The 20899-nt window shown below is 48.3% G+C and overlaps 1 protein-coding gene across 1 annotated transcript in view; it reads right to left on the reverse strand.

Annotated features, from left to right (window-relative positions):
* LOC138754868 (F-box only protein 24-like) overlaps positions 1–20263 on the reverse strand; it is a 106185-nt gene extending 85922 nt beyond the window's left edge. The window contains exons 1-4 of the mRNA XM_069919791.1: positions 20091–20263; positions 15341–15454; positions 13916–14102; positions 12643–12881 (exon numbers count right to left, since the gene is read on the reverse strand). Of these exons, the coding sequence (XP_069775892.1) occupies positions 12643–12881; positions 13916–14102; positions 15341–15454; positions 20091–20162 (612 nt within the window). The 5' untranslated portion in view covers positions 20163–20263. The remainder of the gene's footprint in view (positions 1–12642; positions 12882–13915; positions 14103–15340; positions 15455–20090) is intronic.
* Between the last annotated feature and the right edge of the window lie 636 nt (positions 20264–20899).

Below are 20899 nucleotides of genomic sequence, written 5' to 3' on the forward strand. Positions count from 1 at the left end.
GTGAAGCTCCTTCTGCACCGTCCCATCACACACTCCCCGTGTCAGATACAGAATGAAGCTCGCTCCGTACTCTCCCATCTCACAATCCAGGTGTCAGAGAGTTAAGCTCCCTCCGCACCCTTCCCAACACACACTCCTGGAGTAAGACACAAAGTTAAGCTCCCACCGCCCTGTCCTTTCACACACTCCCATGGCCAGACGCAGAATGAAAATTCATTCACACTGTCCCATCACATACTCCCTGGGTCAGACACGGAGTGAGGTTCACTCCGCTCCGTCCCACACACACTCCCGGGTCAGAGACAGAGAAAAGTTCCAACCGCACTGTGCCATCGCACACTCCGTGGACAGAGACAGAGGGAAGCTCGTTACGCTGCGTCCAATCACACCCTCCTCAGGTCAGAAACAGAGCGAAACTCCCTCCTCACCTTCCCCTCAAAAGGCTCCCGTGATCATACACGAAATGAAGCTCCCTCAGCACCGTCCTATCGCACACTCCCGGGGCCAGACACAGAGTGAAGCCCATCTGCACCATTCCGTTACACGCTCCCGCGACAGACACATACTGAAGCTGACTCCATACCGTACCAATACACAAGACAAGAATTAATAAGGGAAGGAAATGGAATAGAGGGAATAAGGAGGGAACTAAAAGAGTGACCTTTGTTACATATGAAAAGTGAAATCTTTTCTGGGGGGGGGGCTGGGTGGGGAGGAGTTGCGGACACTGCAAAATCAGCTGACGCTTGCGAGTGAATTCGCAAACCCAAATGGAGATGGGAGATGAGGTTGTCCGACAAGGGATAAAGGACATCTCAGGAGGGGAAGGGGAGATTGGGGCTAAAGAAGTTTTAAATAGGAGAATAAGGAAATTGTTTGATGTTTTAGGAATGTTGTCTTATAAAGGGTTTAAAATAAGAAAACAGAAATGGAAAAGGAGGAAAGGTAATGATGGAAAAACGGAAAGGGAAGATAAACAAAGTATAAAATGGCTACGTTGAACTATATGACTTTAAATATTAATGGAATACATAACCAAATTAAAAGGAAGAAACTGCTAAATTTACTGAAAAAAGAAAAAATTGATATAGCATTTGTGCAAGAAACACACTTAACTGAATTGGAGCACATGGAATTAAAGAGAGATTGGGTAGGACACGTAACAGCAGCATCGTATAATTCAAAAGCAAGAGGAGTGGCTATATTAATTAGTAAAAATGTGCCATTTAAAATAGAAGAGGAAATAATAGATCCAGCAGGGAGATATGTAATGATAAAATGTCAGATATATTCGGAGTTTTGGAATCTACTCAATGTACATTCACCTAACGAAGAAGATCAAAAGTTTATGCAAGATATCTTTTTGAAGGTAGCAAATACGCAAGGGAACATATTAATAGGAGGGGATTTCAACCTGAATTTGGATTCAAACATGGATAAAACTGGGAAAAAAATTAACAGAAAGAACAAAGTAACCCAATTTATAATTAAATCAATGGAAGAAATGCAACTTTTGGATATATGGAGGAAACAACATATTACTCGGCTAGACATAAAACATATTCAAGAATAGACCTATTTTTGTTATCAGCTAGTATGCAAGATAGAGTAAGAAAAACAGAATTCTAGAATACTATTGGACCATTCACCCTTAATATTGACAGTAAAGCTAGAGGACATCCCTCCAAGAATGTATAGATGGAGATTAAACCCCATGTTACTTAAAAGGCAGGATTTTAGAGAATTTATTGAAAAACAAATAAAAATGTATTTTGAAATAAATACGGAATCAGTGGAAGATAAGTTTATACTATGGGATGCAATGAAAGCATTCATTAGTGGGCAAATAATAAGTTATGTAACCAAGATGAAGAAGGACTATAATCAGGAAACAGAGCAGTTGGAAAGGGAAATAGTAAATATAGAAAAAGAATTAGCAATGAAGGAAGATACAACTAAAAGAAGAGAATTGGCGGATAAAAAAATAAAATATTAAACACTACAAACATATAAGGAGGAGAAGAACTTAATGAAGACAAAACAGAAATATTATGAACTGGGTGAAAAAATGCACAAAATCCTAGCATGGCAGCTTAAGACAGAACAAGCTAAGAAAATGGTATTGGCATCAAGGAAAAAAGACAAACAAATTACATATAATCCAAAAGAAATTAAGGAAAACTTTAGAGAATTCTATGAACAATTATACCGAACTGAAAATGAAGGGAAAGAAGGGAAAATAGATGAATTTCTGACTAAAATTGAACTACCAAAACTATAAATAGAGGAACAAAATAAATTAACAGAGCCATTTGGAATAGTAGAAATACAAGAGATAATAAAAAAATTACCAAATAATAAGACACCAGGAGAGGATGGATTCCCAATAGAATTCTACAAAACATTTAAAGACTTATTAATTCCGCCCCTCCTGGATGTAATCAACCAGATTGATGAAACACAAAGCTTACCAGATTCATGTAAAACAGCAATAATTACAGTAATACTAAAGCAAGGGAAAGATCCACTCTCACCAGCGTCATATAGACCAATATCTTTACTAAACACAGATTATAAGATAATAGCTAAACTATTAGCAAACAGATTAGCAGAGCATGTACCGAAAATGGTAAATTTAGACCAAACTGGATTTATCAAAAAAAGACGCATAACAGATAATATTTGTAAATTTATAAACTTAATTCATGCAGTAGAAGGAAATAAAGCACCTACAGTAGCAGTTGCTTTAGACGCAGAGAAGGCCTTTGACAGAGTAGAATGGAATTATTTGTTCAAAGTATTGCAGAAATTCATTTTACCGGAGAAGTATATTAATTGGATTAAAGCATTATATAAGGGACCGTTCGCGAAAGTGACAGTAAATGGACATGTATCAAAGCAATTTAACTTAAGCAGGTCAACGCGGCAGGGATGCCCACTCTCACCTTTATTGTTTTCGTTAGCTATAGAACCACTAGCAGAATTGATAAGAATAGATAATAATATAAAAGGAATAAAAATAAAAGACAAGGAATATAAAATCAGTCTATTTGCAGATGATGCTATAGTGTACTTAACAGAACCAGAACTATCAATAAAAGAATTATATAAGAAATTGAAGGAATATGGAGAAGTGTCGGGTTACAAGATAAACGTAAATAAAAGTGAAGCAATGCCTATGAATAATGCGGATTTCTCAAAATTTAAGAAGGAATCTCCATTTAGATGGCAAATGCAGGCAATAAGATACCTAGGTGTACAAATAAACAAAAATCTCGGCCAACTATATAAACTCAATTATTATCCACTAATGAAAAAATTACAGGACGATTTAGAGCATTGGAAAGATTTACCACTAACACTAATAGGAAGGATAAACTGTATTAAAATGAACATTTTTCCAAGGATATTATACTTATTTCAGGCATTGCCAATACAACTGACAGAAAAATTCTTCAAGGAGTTAAAGAAAATAATAAGGAAATTTTTATGGAGAGGGGGGAAACCGAGGATAGCACTAGATAAATTAACAGAATGGTATAAACAATGAGACTTACAACTGCCAAACTTTAAAAATTATTATAGAGCCGCACAATTAAGATACCTATCAGATTTTTATCAAACAAGGGAAAAACCAGACTGGATGAGATTAGAATTAGATAAAATAGGGGAAAAGATACCTGAACACATATTATATAAATGGGATGAAAAATTGGTACAACATAGAACTTCTCCAGTATTACATCATCTCCTCAATATTTGGAAGAAGATTCATGGAGAAAGAAATAAAACAAATTATCAATTACCAAAACTAATATTGACGCAAAACAAGTTACTCCCTTTTACAATAGATAACCTTTCCTTTAGAGAATGGGAAAAAAAGGGATTAAAAGATTAGAAAATTGTTTTTCAGGAAATAGATTCTTATCCTCTGAACAAATGAAAGATAAGTACAATATAACTCAAGATACAGTGCTGGCATATTACCAATTGAGATCCTACTTGAAGGATAAATTAGGAAGCAGTTTGAGTTTGCCAGAGGCAAGTAACCTTGAATATGTGATTACAGATACAATGATAATCAAAAGATTTATAACAAATATGTATATTAAACTGCAAGAAAAGGAGAATGAGGAAACAAATGGTAAAACTAAACAAAAATGGGAACAAGATTTAAATATAAAGATAAAAAAGGAAACATGGGAGAAATTATGTTCTGGAACGATGAGAAATACAATAAATACGAGGCTACGTATGATACAATATAACTGGATACACAGACTATACATTACACCTCAAAAGTTAAATAAATGGGACCCAACAGTATCTGATGGATGTTTTCGATGTAAAAAAGAAATGGGAACAACAATTCATGCAATCTGGACATGTGAGAAAGTAGAAAAATTTTGGAAGATCTCAATCAGAAATTAAATAAAATAACAGAAAACAATATACCAAAGAATCCAGAGATCTTTCTCCTAAGTAACATAAAAAACAAAGAATTTGGAATTGATTTGGAGGATGCACAAAAAAGATTTGTTAAGATAGCTTAAGCCGTAGCAAAAAAATGTATTATGTCAACCTGAAAATTGGAAGATAATTTGAAAATACATCAATGGTATATAGAAATGTATAAATGTATTCCATTAGAAAAAATAACATATAGTTTAAGAAATAATATTGAAATATTCGAACAAATATGGGAGCCTTACATTAAATACAATAGCGAAAACCTACCGGGGACAATCAATACCTAAGTTGATGGAAGGAGAAGGAAAGAAAAGAATGGACTCAGTAGAATTTCTGGTGTATTTTTGTTGAGTGACAACATGGTCTGACTGGTTTAATGTATCCTAGATTGTATACCTTAAATGGATGGGAGGGGGGGGGGTGGGGGTGGGTGGGTTGGGAGGAGGGATGGGGGAGGAGAAAATGTCACTGTATATGTGTGAAAAGGAAAAAGTGTGTATCATGGCTAATGTGATTTATGGTGTGAAAAATAAAAATATTAAAAAAAAGACTCCCGTGATCATACACAAAATGAAGCTCCCTCAGCACCGTCCTATCGCACACTCCTGGGGCCAGACACAGAGTGAAGCCCATCTGCACCATTCCGTTACACGCTCCCGCGACAGACACAGAGTGAAGCTGACTCCATACCGTACCATCACACACTCCCAGCCCGGGTGCAGACATAGAATGAAGCTATCTCTGCACCGTTTCATCACACACTCCCTGAGTTAGACAAAGAGTGAATCTCCCTCCGCTCCATCCCATCACACATTCCGGGATCAGACCAGGTTGAACTCTCATGGCACCATCCCATCACACACTCGCAGGGTCAGACACAGATTGAAGCTCTCGCTGCTCCATCCCATCACATACTCCCGGTGTCAGACACAGAGTGAATCACCCTCTGCACCCGACCCATCAGACATTCCCGGGGTCTGACACAAAGTTAAGTTCCTTCCACCCAGTCGCGTCACACACCCTCGGTGTCAGATACACAGAGAAGCTCCCTCTGCACACTTCCCATCACACATTCCAGGGGTCAGATACAGAATGAAGCTCCCACTGCACCATCTCATCACATACTCCCTGTGTTAGACACAGAGTGAATCTCCCTCCGCTCCGTACCATCGCACATTCTGGTATCAGACACAGGTAGAAGCTCTTACTGCACCGTCCCATCACACACACCCGGGGTCAGACACAGAGTGAAGCAGTCACCGAACCATCCCATCACATACTCCCAGTGTCAGACACAGAGTAAATCTCCCATCGCACCCGACCCATCGCACATTCCCGGGGTCTGACACAAAATTAGCCCCCACCGCACCGTATGTCACACAATCCCAGGTTCAGACCCAGAGTGAAGCTCCCTTCGCACGGTTCCATTTCACACTCCTGGGGTCAAACACAGAGTGAAGCTCCCTCTGAATCGTGCCATCACACATGCTTGAGGTCAGCCACAGTGTGAAGCTCCCTCTGCACCTTCCCATCACACATTCCCGGGGTCTGACACAAAGTTAAGCCCCCACCGCACCGTATGTCACACAATGCCACGGTCAGACCCAGAGTGAAGCTGCCTCCGCACCGTCCCATCACACACTCCCGTGGTCAGACACAGAGTGAAGCTCCCTTCGCACGGTTCCATTTCACACTCCTGGGGTCAAACACAGAGTGAAGCTCCCTCTGAATCGTGCCATTAGACATGCTTGAGGTCAGACACAGAGTGAAGCTGCTTTGCACCTTCCCATCCAACACTCTCGGGCTCAGACACAGAGTGAAGCACCTCGTCACCGTCCCGTCACACTCTCGGTGTCAGACACTGAGTGAAACTCCTTCTGCACCATCCCGTCACACACTTCCGGGGTCAGACACAGAGTGACACCCATCTGCACCGTTATGTCACTCAGTCCTGGGTCAGATATTGAGTGAAACTCCTTCTGCACCGTTCCGTCACCCACTCCCAGGGTCAGACACTGATTGGTGAACCTCAGCACCATCCCGTCACACACTCCCAGTGTCAGACACTGAGTGAATCTCCTTCTGCACCGTCCCATCACACACTCCCTGGATTAGACACCGAGTGAAGCTGCCTCCACACCGTACCATCAAACACTCCCACCCCTGGTTCAGATACAGATTGAAGCACCTTCTGCACCGTCTCATCACAAACTCCCTGTGTTAGACACAGAGTGAATCTCCCTCTGCTCCGTCCCATCACACATTCCGGTATCAGACACAGGTAGAAGCTCTCACTGCACCGTCTCATCACACACTCACTGGTCTAGACACAGAGTGAAGGTCTTGCCGAACCGTCCCATCATATACTCCCAGTGTCAGACACAGAGTGAATCTCTCTCCGCACCCGACCCATCACACATTCCCGGGGTCTGACACAAAGTTAAGCCCCCACCGCACGTATGTCACACAATCCCAGGGTCAGACCCAGAGTGAAGCTGACTCCGCACCGTCCCATCACACACTCCCGTGGTCAGACACAGAGTAAAACTCCATCTGCATCGTGCCAGCATACACGTTTGTGGTCAGCAACAGTGTGAAGCTCCCTATGCACCTTCCCATCACACACTTTCGGGGTCAGACAGAGAGTGAAGCTCCATCCGCATCATCCCATGTCACACAACCGGGGTCAGAAACAGAGTGAATCTCCCTCCTCACCATCCCGTTACACACTACCGGGGTCAGACACATAGTGAAGCTCCCTCCGCTAGGTCCTATCACACACTCCCAGGGTCAGACACAGCATTAAGCTCCATCTATACCACCCCATCACTCACTTGCGGGGTCAGACACAGAGTGAAGCTCACTCGATTCTGTCTCGTCACACACTCCAGGGTTAGACACAGAGTGAAGCTCCCTCCTCACCGTTCCATCAATACTCCATGGTTCAGACACCGAATGAAGTTCCCTCTGTACAGTCTTGTCACACACTCCCGGTGTCAGACCAAGAGTGAAGCTCCCCCTGCACCGTTCCATCATACACTCCCGGGGTCAGACACAAATTGATACCCCCTCTGCACCATCCCATCACCCAATGCTGGAGTTAGACACAGAGTGAAGCTCCTTCCGCACCGTCCCATCACACACTCCCCGTGTCAGACACAGAATGAAGCTCGCTCCGTACTGTCCCATCTCACACTCCAGGTGTCAGAGAGTTAAGCTCCCTCCGCACCCTTCCCAACACACACTCCTGCAGTAAGACACAAAGTTAAGCTCCCTCCGCCCTGTCCTTTCACACACTCCCATGGCCAGACGCAGAATGAAAATTCATTCACACTGTCCCATCACATACTCCCTGGGTCAGACACGGAGTGAAGTTACCCCCGCTCCGTCCCACACACACTCCCGGGTCAGAGACAGAGAAAAGTTCCAACCGCACTGTGCCATCGCACACTCCGTGGACAGAGACAGATGGAATCTCCTTACGCTGCGTCCAATCACACCCTCCTCAGGTCAGAAACAGAGCGAAACTCCCTCCTCACCTTCCCCTCAAAAGGCTCCCGTGATCATACACAAAATGAAGCTCCCTCAGCACTGCCCTATCGCACACTCCCGGGGCCAGACACAGAGTGAAGCCCATCTGCACCATTCCGTTACACGCTCCCGCGACAGACACAGAGTGAAGCTGACTCCATACCGTACCATCACACACTCCCAGCCCGGGTGCAGACATAGAATGAAGCTATCTCTGCACCGTTTCATCACGCACTCCCTGAGTTAGACAAAGAGTGAATTCCATCCGCTCCGTCCCATCACACATTCCGGGATCAGACCAGGTTGAACTCTCATGGCACCATCCCATCACACACTCGCAGGGTCAGACACAGTTTGAAGCTCTCGCTGCTCCGTCCCATCACATACTCCCGGTGTCAGACACAGAGTGAATCACCCTCTGCACCCGACCCATCAGACATTCTCGGGGTATGACACAAAGTTAAGTTCCTTCCACCCCGTCGCGTCACACACCCTCGGTGTCAGACACACAGTGAAGCACCCTCTGCACACTTCCCATCACACATTCCCGGGGTCAGATACAAAATGAAGCTCCCACTGCACCATCTCATCACATACTCCCTGTGATAGACACAGAGTGAATCTCCCTCCGCTCCGTACCATCGCACATTCTGGTATCAGACACAGGTAGAAGCTCTCACTGCACCGTCCCATCACACACACCCGGGGTCCGACACAGAGTGAATCTCCCATCGCACCCGACCCATCGCACATTCCCGGCGTCTGACACAAGGTTAGCCCCCACCGCACCGTATGTCACACAATCCCAGGGTCAGACCCAGAGTGAAGCTGCCTCCGTACTGTCCCATCAAACACTCCCGTGGTCAGACACAGAGTGAAACTCTCTCCGCATCTTGCCATCACACATGCTTGAGGTTAGCCACAGTGTGAAGTTCCCTCTGCACCTTCCCATCACACATTCCCGGGGTCTGACACAAAGTTAAGCCCCCACCGCACCGTATGTCACACAATCCCAGGGTCAGACCCAGAGTGAAGCTGCCTCCGCACCGTCCCATCACACACTCCCGTGGTCAGACACAGAGTGAAGCTCCCTTCGCATGGTTCCATTTCACACTCCTGGGGACAAACAGAGTGAAGCTACCTCTGAATCGTGCCATCACACATGCTTGAGGTCAGACACAGAGTGAAGCTGCTTTGCACCTTCCCATCCAACACTCCCGGGCTCAGACAGAGAGTGAAGCACCTCGTCACCGTCCCGTCACACTCCCGGTGTCAGACACTGAGTGAAACTCCTTCTGCACCATCCCGTCACACACTTCCGGGGTCAGACACAGAGTGACACCCATCTGCACCGTTATGTCACTCAGTCCTGGGTCAGATATTGAGTTTAACTCCTTCCGCACCGTTCCGTCACCCACTCCCAGGGTCAGACACTGATTGATGAATCTCAGCACCTTCCCGTCACACACTCCCAGTGTCAGACACTGAGTGAATCTCCTTCTGCACCGTCCCATCACACACTCCCTTGATTAGACACAGAGTGAAGCTGCCTCCACACCGTACCATCAAACACTCCCACCCCTGGTTCAGATATAGATTGAAGCACCTTCTGCACCGTCTCATCACACACTCGCTGTGTTAGACACAGAGTGAATCTCCCTCTGCTCCGTCCCATCACACATTCCGGTATCAGACACAGGTAGAAGCTCTCACTGCACCGTCTCATCACACACTCACTGGTCCAGACACAGAGTGAAGGTCTTGTCGAACCGTCCCATCATATACTCCCAGAGTCAGACACAGAGTGAATCTCCCTCCGCACCCGACCCATCACACATTTCCGGGGTCTGACACAAAGTTAAGCCCCCACCGAACCGTATGTCACACAATCCCAGGATCAGACCCAGAGTGAAGCTGCCTCCGCACCGTCCCATCACACACGCCCGTGGTCAGACACAGAGTGAAGCTCCATCCGCGTCGTCCCATGACACACTACCGGGGTCAGGAACAGAGTGAATCGCCCTCCGCACCATTTCGTTACACACTACCGGGGTCAGACACATAGTGAAGCTCCCTCCGCTAGGTCCTAACACACTCTCCCAGGGTCAGACACAGCATGAATCTCCATCTATACCATCCCATCACTCACTTGCGGGGTCAGACACAGAGTGAAGCTCACTCGATTCTGTCTCCACACACTCCAGGGTTAGACACAGAGTGAAGCTCCCTCCAAACCATTCGATCACACACTCCTGGGGCCAGAAATAAAGTGAAACCCCCTCAGCACAATCCCATCACCCAATGCTGGAGTTAGACACAGAGTGAACCTCCCTCCGCACCGTCCCATCACACACTCCCAGAGTCAGAGACAAAGTGAAGCTCCCTCCGCACCGTTCCATCACATATCCATGGTTCAGACACCGAATGAAGCTCCCTCTGTACAGTCTTGTCACACACTCCCGGTGTCAGACCAAGAGTGAAGCTCCCCCTGCACCGTTCCATCATACACTCCCGAGGTCAGACACAAATTGAAACCCCCTCTGCACCATCCTATCACTCAATGCTGGAGTTAGACACAGAGAGAAGCTCCTTCCGCACCGTCCCATCACACACTCCCCGTGTAAGACACAGAATGAAGCTTGCTCCGTACTGTCCCATCTCACACTCCAGGTGTCAGAGAGTTAAGCTCCCTCCGCACCCATCCCAACACACACTCCTGGAGTAAGACACAAAGTTAAGCTCCCTCCGCCCTGTCCTTTCACACACTCCCATGGCCAGACGCAGAATGAAAATTCATTCACACTGTCCCATCACATACTCCCTGGGTCAGACATGGAGTGAAGTTCCCTCCGCTCCGTCCCACACACACTCCCGGGTCATAGACAGAGAAAACTTCCAACCGCACTGTCCCATCGCACACTCCGTGGACAGAGACAGAAGGAAGCTCCTTACGCTGCGTCCAATCACACCCTCCTCAGGTCAGGAACAGAGCGAAACTCCCTCCTCACCTTCCCCTCAAAAGTCTCCTGTGATCATACACAAAATGAAGCTCCCTTAGCACCGTCCTATCGCACACTCCCGGGGCCAGACACAGAGTGAAGCCCATCTGCACCATTCCATTACACGCTCCCGCGACAGACAAAGAGTGAAGCTGACTCCATACCGTACTATCACACACTCCCAGCCCGGGTGCAGACATAGAATGAAGCTATCTCTGCACCGTTTCATCACACACTCCCTGAGTTAGACAAAGAGTGAATCTCCCTCCGCTTCGTCCCATCACACATTCCGGGATCAGACCAGGTTGAACTCTCATAACACCATCCCATCACACACTCGCAGGGTCAGACACAGATTGAAGCTCTCGCTGCTCCGTCCCATCACATACTCCCGGTGTCAGACACAGAGTGAATCACCCTCTGCACCCGACCCATCAGACATCCCCGGGGTCTGACACAAAGTTAAGTTCATTCCACCCCGTCGCGTCACACACTCTCGGTGTCAGACACACAGTGAAGCTCCCTCTGCACACTTCCCATCACACATTCCCAGGGTCAGATACAGAATGAAGCTCCCACTGCACCATCTCATCACATACTCCCTGTGTTAGACACAGAGTGAATCTCCCTCCTCTCCGTACCATCGCACATTCTGGTATCAGACACAGGTCGAAGCTCTCACTGCACCGTCCCATCACACGCTCTCGGTGTCAGACACAGAATGAAGCTCCTTCCGCACCGACCCGTCACACACTGCCGGGGCAAGACATAGAGTTAAGCTCCCTCCACACTGTACTATCACACACTCCCAGTTTCACACACTGAATGAAGCTCCCTCTGCACTGTCTCGTCACACTCTGCCTGGGTCAGACACAGAGTGAACTTCCCTCCGCACCGTCCCATAACACACTCCCGGGGACAGACGCAGAGTGAAGCTCTCTCCGTACCATTCCATCATACGCTCCTGGGGTGAGACACAAATTTATGCTCCCTCTGCACCGTCCCATCTCACACTCCCCGGGTCAGGCACAGAGAGACGCTCCCTCTGCACCATACCATAACACACTCCCCAGGTCAGTCACAGAATGAAACTCCCTCCGCTCCCATCCCATTACACACTCTCGGGTTCAGACATAACGTTAATCTCCCTCTGCCCTGTCCCGTCACACACTCCTGGGGTCAGACTCTGAGTGAATCTCCCTACACACCAACCCATCGCACACTCCCCGGGTCAGGCACAAAGTGAAGCTCCCTCCGCACCGTCCCATCACACACTTCCGGTGTCAGACACAGAGTTAACTTCCGTCTGCACTGTCCCATCACACACTCCCGGGGTCAGTCACAGAATGAAGCTCCTTCCGCACCGACCCGTCACACACTACCGGGGCCAGACACAGAGTTAAGTTACCTCCATACTGTACCATCACACACTCCCAGGGTTCACACAGTGAATGAAGCTCCCACTGCACCATCACGTCACACACCTCCTGGGTCAGACACGGAGTGAAGCTCCCTCCGCACCATCCCATCTCACACTCTCTAGTTCAGACACAGAGTGCACCTCCTCCCAGTGCCCACACTGATAACAGTGAGCGGACGCCCAGTTCTCCGGATTGAGGCAGTAGCAGGAATTTACACTCACATCCTTCACGTTGCGGCAGAGCACGTTGTAGCGACAAGCTCGCTTCCACTGGATCTGGCCCAGGCTGGACGAGACAAGGGCATTTTTCAGGAAGAACAGCGTGCCGTTGTAGTCCAGGATGAAAACGTTGTCCTTGGTGGGGATGAACTTGCGGTATCCGTGTGACAGGTGAGGGGCCACTGCTCGACTCACACTCTTCCTTCGACCCCCAAATGTCTGGAAATACAGCCCTTTGGTATCTGAGTGGAGGGGAGATGCATAAGATGAGCCAGCAGAATCAGGTCTAGATGGACCACTTTCTTGGGGAACAGGATCGGGGGTGGAGGCAGACCCCCTTCCCTCCCCCAGGGTTGAGGAGCAGGGGAGAGTCCTTCCCATTCCCATCCCCTTCACCCCTCCCCTCCATTCCCCTCCTCTAACCTTGGGATCAGGCAGCAGTGGCCAGACCCCTACCCATTCCCTTCCCCACAGCCCTCCCACCTCCTCCCAGGGATCGGGGGAAGGATATGGACTCCATCCCCTACCCTTCCCCCCACCCCTCCCCACCCCATCCTTTTCCCCAATGGATCGGGTGCAGAGGACAGACCTATCCCCTCCCCTCCCATCAGGGAACAGGGGGCTGAACATGACCCAACCCTTTCCCTCCCTGGGGGATCAGAGGGCTGGGCATGGAGTCCCTCCCCTACTCCAAGGTCTACAGGGAATCTCTCCCCTTCCCTAACCTCTTGGATCAAGGGGCAGGACAAGGTCTCCTCCCTTCCCCTCCCCTCCCCTCCCCTCCCCTCCCCTTGGGGATTGAGGACTGGACATAGCCACCACTCCCCTCCCACAGGGCTGGTCATGGACTCCTTTCCTCCCCTACCCTCCCTCATGGATCAGGGACAGGAGCCCCTCCCCTCTCCCCGAAGGCTGGTCACAGGACTCTCCCTTCCCTTCCTCTCCCCTCCCCCTTCATTGATTGGGGACCACCCTCCCCTTCCCCAGGGCTGGACACTGAACTCCTCCCCTACCCCCAGGGACTTGAGGGAGCCCCTCCTCTATCCTTGAGGATCAAGGGGCAGTTAAATAACCCCTCCCCTCCTCCTGAAGGCTGGTTACAGACCCTTCCCTATCCCTCCCTTCAGGGATTGGGGCCTGGACATGGACCCCATCCACTCCCCCAGGATCGGTCATGGACTCCTCCCCTACCTAGTGGGGGAGGTTCAGAGACCAGGATGGAAGAATGGTGGGGGGGGGGGTAGGCGATCAACTGTGGATGGGGTTAGGAGCTCACAGTTGATGACGGAGGCCCATTTCCAGAAGCGGTCCTTGGCTGTGCTCCCGGCGCTGAGCCTCGGCGCCAGCTGCCGGCCGATGCGTTTCCAGACCGACTCGTTGCTGCAGAGGTGGTTCAAGTATCGGCAAGTCTGTCCCAACATCACCACGTCCTTCACCGACAGAGCCGCGATGATCTGGTCCAGCTGGGAGGTGAGAGAAAGACAGTGGCTGAAGACCCCCTTCCACACCTACCAACCTGCTCCCCCTCAGAGCCACCTCAAACCTGTACCAGGCCCTCCTCACCCAGAGCCTGTTGCCGTGCTGTACATCCAAATTTTAATCCAAAATTCAACACAATACAGAATAGGGTGAAACACAACAGGTTGTGGTTGTAGTAAACACACCAAAATGCTGGAGGAACTCAGGTGGTCTTTTCACCATCATTCTCCATTCCATTCCCTTGCCAATGTGTCTGTCCATGGTCTCGTGCAATACCAGATTGAGATCACCTGTACAATGGAGAAGCAACACCTCATCTTCCGTCTGGATCACATTAATATCAACTTCTCTGGCTTTTGTTAAAACCATTCCCCCCACTCCCTCCCCCCACCATCATCTCTCCATTCCCTATCTCCTTTCACACAGACATGAAAAATTCTCACTCCTCCCTTTATCACATCCCATTAATACCTTTTGTTGTTCTGGATTCCTCCTTCCTCCCACCCCACCTCTGTTGTTTGAATTCGGAGACTTTCTGATACATCCTGCTTCTGCCTTTCCAGATTTTCCCCTGAAGATGGGCTCAGGTCCGAAACTTCGGCAATATATCTTCAACCCCTTTTAAATTGCAGCCCCTGGGTCGCCCTCCTGGGACTTGGGTGCAATTAATGGGGTAAAGATGCTGGAAAGGACCTTTCAAATTGCGGGAGGATCGACCCATTAAATCGCCAACCTGGAGATTTAAGAGGGATCCTGCCCTGGCGATGATGCACCACGCACTCACTGGAAGAACTGCTGAACTTTCAGAAGCTGGCTGCCCGATGACGTGCGCAGCCAGCGCTGATGTCACTGAAATAAATAAGTGGGACGGCCATTTTCCTGTTCAAGTCATGTTGAGGTAGGTCGATGACCCGATTGGGTTCCGACGGGGTTGACTAGGTTGGACCCTTTCTAACTGCCGTGCAACTGGGGCACTAACCGGGCAAATTCTCATTTTACGCGGCAGTTGGAAAGGGCCTGTTGTCACCTCCAGGATTTGGGAGGTGTGTTTACTACAATGCAGAATAGACCCAGATGTCAATAGAGTGAGCACAGTCACAGGAAGTTGCTCTAATGAATGGGATTATAATTGTGTCTTAGAAGGCCAAGATGCTTGTAGAATGTTTTTGCACCTGGTTTAGATGAAGGTGATCCTCCTGAATGAACTACACTGGATACTCACTAACTCAGGAGGGATGGACAGGATGGTGAACGGACCTGTTCTGTCCTTTTTGGTAGCACTTCCTTCGAGATCTAACCCATCCATCCGGGAGAAAGACACTCGCCTTCTCTTCACCTGATGAGAAAGGATCAAACCTTTTGTAATACTTCTTGTCGTGAATCCACGCCCATGAAGGATCGTCACCTCAGGAATAACCCCCCCACCATCAATGAACCCCACACCCCATCCCATTGACGCCCAAATCCATCCACACTTTTCCCAGCTAATAACCCCCAAGACCACCCTCGCTGCCCCACCCAATGAACCTGATTCCTTCCAGCCCTGAGCCAAAGATCCCAAACCCCATCCACACACCCCCACCCCAGATCCTGGCTCCCCAGATCCTATACAAGGGGCATAGACAGAGTAAGCGTAGGGAGGCTTTTTCCACTGAGGGTGGGTGAGATACCAACTGAGGTCACGGGTTAAGGGTGAAGGGGGAAAGGCTTAAAGGGAACATGAGGGGGAACTTCTTCACACAGGGAGCGGTGGGAGGGCGGAACGAGCTGCTGGTTGAGGTGGTGAATGCGGGGTCGAATTTTAAATTTAAGAAACTTTTAAGCTACGGTTCACGTAGCAGTTGACACATCACCATTACAGTACCAGTGACACGGGTTCAAATCCCATGCTGTCTGTAAGGAGTTTGTACGTTCTCACTGTGTCTGCGTGGATTTTCCCCCGGGTTCTCCAGTTTCCTCCCACCCTTCAAAACATGGGCAATCAGAAGCAATTGGGCGGCATGGGCTCGTGGGCTTGTCATCGTGCTGTATGTCTAAATTTAAAATTCAGATAGGTATTTGGATGGGAGATGTATGGAAGGTGCAGGCCAGTGGGACTAGGCAGAATAATAGTTTGGCATAGACTAGAAGGGCCAAAGGGGCTGCTTCTGGGCTGCAGTGTTTGTTCTATGGATCTAACCACTCTGTGTGCATTGATCTCGTTCCAATTGTGAAGAGTCTCCTCTACAATAGTCCACCTGGGGAATCCTCTCCCTTAACATCACTATCATGGGACCTTCTCCATAACCCAATCCATCCCTTATAGAACATAGAACACTACAGCACAGTACAGGCCCTTGGGCCCTTGATGTGGTCCTGACCCATATATTCCTTTAAAAAAAATACTAAACCCTCCCTACCCCATAACTCTCTATTTTCCTTTCATCCATGTGCCTATCTAAGAGTCTCTCAAATGCCCCTAATGTTCCAGCATCCACCACCACCTCCAGTGAGGCTTTCCAGCCCTCCACAACTCTCTGTGTAAAAAATCCTATCCCTGATGTCTCCCCTCAACTTCCATCCCTTCACTTTGTGCACACATCCTCTGGTGTTTGCTGATCCTGTCCTGGGAAACAGGCGCTGGTCGTCTACCCTGTCTAATAATCTTGTTTACTTCTATCAAGTCTCCTCTCATTCTTCTGTGCTCCAAAGTGAAAAGTCCCAGCTCTGCGAACCTTGCCACATAAGACGTTTTCCAACCAGGCAACATCCTGGTGAATCTACTCTGCCCCCTCTCCACGGCTTCCACATCCTTCCTGTAATGAGGTGACTAGAACTGAACACAATACTCTACATGTGGTCTTACCAGAGATTTGTAGAGTTGTAACATGACCTCTCAACTCCTGAACTCAGTCCCCTGACTAACGAGGCCCAACGGCCCATAGGCCTTCTTAACTATCTTATCAACCTGTGTGGCGACCTTGAGGAGTGTATGGATTTGAACCCCAAGGTCTCTCTGTTCATCCACACTGTGAAGTAAACCGACCTTTTACCCTGTGCTCAGCCTTCTGGTTTGTCCTTCCAAAATGCATCGCCTCACACGTATCTGGATAGAACGGCATCTGCCTCCTTTCTGGCCACCTCTGCATCCTGTCTATATCCTCTTGTAATCTTCCACAACCTTCAGCTCCATCTCCGACTCCTCCAACCTTCGTGTCCCAGCAGTGTTGGTTCAGATTTAAATGCACGTGCTGCTAATCTTCCATTTCTGATCTCCCTGCCGCATTCACCTGCCAGGGAAGTCCATGCTGACCTCAGCTAACACCCCTCATTGTAACCTTGCTGTCCCCACTGATAATTATGGTTTCTTTATGTGGAGTTTGTGCTACAACAGATACACTGCTGTGTAAACTAAACAGTTTAATCTCAAAGGTGGAAGCTCAAGCAGGAAATATCAATAAACACTGATGGAAGATTAGATTAAGTACCATTAATCATCGCATACAATAAGATATGTGGACAGACTTGGTGCCTGAGTATGCTCAGAATGTGGCAAGATCTGCACCATTGGTGTTCAGACCATTTATTTGTTTTAAAAACATTTTAAAAACATACAGCACAGTAACCACCCCTTTCCGGTTCATGAGACCATGCCGCCCAATTACTCCCAATTGACCTACTTTTCCCCCCCCACCCCACCGTATGTTTTTGGAAGGTGGGAGGAAACCAGAGCACCCGGAGGAAACCCACGCAGACACGAGGAGAGCCTCCAGACAGCGCCAGGTGCGAACCCAGGTCGTTGACGCTGTTACCATGCAGTTGTTACACAATGAGAAGAAAGTCCTGCTGGCAGCCACAGAAGTAACTGGCCCATTCCTGTTTGGGATTTGGAGGGGGAGAAAGGAATCAAGAGAGCTCCCTTTTGTTTTTTTTTAAAAAGAAAAGGCCAGGTGATTTATTAGAAGAGCTGCACAAATGCTTGTTGGGCGCTACCAGTTGCCCCTTGATTACAAGGACAAAGACTGAGGGGAATGATAGGCTTTATTATACAAGAGACTGCTGGCCTGGGTCCAGGCTAGGGAAAATGAGGAGAGGGAGAGGGGACGACCTTTATGGCCTGGGTCACATGGGGGGAGACCAGGGAGGAGTCAAGGAGAGGATGTCATCAGGAGGGCGGGCCAGCCTGTACACACAACCATATCACTACAATGCTCAGTTCTAGGCTGGAGTGGTACAGGATGTGGGTGAGGGGCCGAATGTTCTTCCTCACCTAATTCACCCAAGGATCCCACTGTACTTCAGTTTAAGATGTGGGGCAGTGGGTTGCAACTCAGACCGTGCTCCCAGACCAGCCATTCTCAACCTTTCTTCGGCTATGTCTCCCCTGCCTCACCCCTCACACCCATGACTTTGCTCAAAGTTTATGGGCCCCTTCCCTGTGTTCACTTTCTTCCAAACTTCTCCCCTCCCGACAACATAAAAACCGGAAAGAATATTCATGTTTTAAATGTAAGTTTAGACATACATACAACATGGTAACAGACCATTCCACCTTCAAGCCCATGCCGCCCAATTACACCAATTGACCAAAACCCCCCCCCTCCCCCCACTGGTACATTCTGAAGGGTGGGAGGAAATGGAGCTTCCAGGGAAAACCCACACGGCACGGGGAGAACGTAGAAACCCCTTACAGATACGTGGGATTCGAACCCCAGTCCCGAATGTGGGTGCTGTAACAGCATTGTGCTAACCGCTGTGCTAAACATGGCGTCCATTACATGAGGTGAAAGGAAAATGAGGCTGTGACCCCCCCACAGGGGAGGGCATGTCCATAAGACCTAGTATCAGAAAGAGGTCATTCAGCCCATCAAGTCTGCCCCACCATTTAATCAAGAGCTGATCCATTTTCCCACTCAGCCCCACTGCCCGCCCTTCTCCCCATAACCTTTGATGCCCTGGCTAATCAAGAACCTATCAATCTCTGCTTTAAATGACCTGGCCTCCACGACCAACTGTGGCAACAAATTCCACAGAAACACCGCCCTCTGGCTGAATCCTCCGCAAGTGGACGCCCTCAATCCTGAATTTGTGTCCTCTCAAACAAGACTCTCCCACCGTGGGAAAAAACCTTTCCACATCTACTCTGTCCACACCTTTCAACGTTACAAATATTTCCATGAGACTTGCCCTTCATTCTCCTAAATTACAATGGGTACAGGCCCAGAGCTGTCAAATGCTCCTCATGTAATAACGATTTCCTTTCCGGAATCATCCTTGAGAACTTCCTCCGAACCCTCTCCAAAGTCACCGTATCCCTTCTGAAATGAGGAGCCCAAAACTGCTCATAATTCTCCATGTGAGGTCTTCCCAGGTCCTTATAAAGCCTCAACCTGCCCTTGTATCCTATTCCGCTTGAACTGAATGCCAGCATCGCATTCGCCTTCTTCACCCCCAATTCAACCTGTGAGTTTCCCTTCAGCCCATCCAGCACGAGGACTCCCTGCTCTCTTTGCATCTGGGAATTTTCAATTTTCTCCCCATTTAAAAATATAGTCTGCCCATTTATTTTCCAAAGTACACTTTCCAATATGGTATTTCATTTGTCACCTCTCTGCTCATTCTCCTAATCTGTCCAAGTCCTTCTGCAGCCTTTCTGTTTCCTCAACACCTCCTGCTCCTCCAACTACCTTCGTATCATCTGCAAACCTGGCCACAAAGTCACTCAATCCATAATCCAAATCATTACCATACAACATCAAAAGAAGCGGCCCCAACCCCGACCCCTGTAGAACACCCCTAGCACCTGGCAGCCGACCAGAATATGATCCCTGTCTTCTCTTTGCTTCCTGCGATTCAGCCAGGGCTTTACCCACAGTTATACCACGAGCTCAATGCACAAGCTAGTCTTACTCTGCTGGAAACCCCAGCAGATCCAGGAGATCGGAGGCATTCAGATATGTTCTGGGTAGTGATGGTGTGTGCCTGATACTTACACTAGGTGGGCCCTGATTTCTACTTAATCTGGAATATTTCTGAAGTTTGCCTCTGTCTGCTCTGCTGGACATTATCCTCTCTCTCTCTCTCTCTCTCTCTCTCTCTCTCTCTCTCTCTCTCTCTCTGCCTGCTGTTATTTTTGTTCAAGTTGCCCTGCTCAGGACTGATTGTGATCTGCGTTTTGCCCGGGGTAACCGAGCACATGTCATTATTTCAGCTGTTTGTGTTGTAAAGTGCCTGCAGTCAGCTCCCCCCCCATTAATTTCCCCTGAGCGTGACGTCACCTTCAACGGTTGTCGCAGAGATGTCAGAGGTGATTGTGACTCAATAGTTGGGATTTTGACATCACTGCCGGGGTCGCTGGCTGCCTGCCTGGGCCCAGGGACAGAGGTTGGTTCAGAAGAGACAGAGGGGAGGAATTGTCCAAGAGCAGAATGGGGAGGGTTGGCTGCAGAGTGGATGGAGATATGGGGGGGGGGGGGGAATGGTGTCAATGAGATGGGGCTGGAAGGCTCGAAGAATGAGAAATGATGATTATTCCAGGGAAAGATAACAGCGGACAATGAAGATTTTGCTTCCTTAACACTTTTAGGTGCATTTTATGGAGTTTGGGCTGCTGATCATGGAAATCACCTGTAAAATTTTCCTTTCATGTACCCTTTTTTTAGACTAACCTATTTTTGTGATTTCCTGTCCCATTTTAAGTCTACTATTATATTGCCCATAAAGCAAGCTGCTTTGTCCAGTCCAAGCATGCCTGGGCATGTGCTCAGTGTGATGTTTCTTTTATTACAATAAAGAAATGTGG

This window comes from Narcine bancroftii, chromosome 2 (genome assembly GCF_036971445.1).
Source record: "Narcine bancroftii isolate sNarBan1 chromosome 2, sNarBan1.hap1, whole genome shotgun sequence".
Taxonomy (NCBI): Eukaryota; Metazoa; Chordata; class Chondrichthyes; order Torpediniformes; family Narcinidae; genus Narcine; species Narcine bancroftii.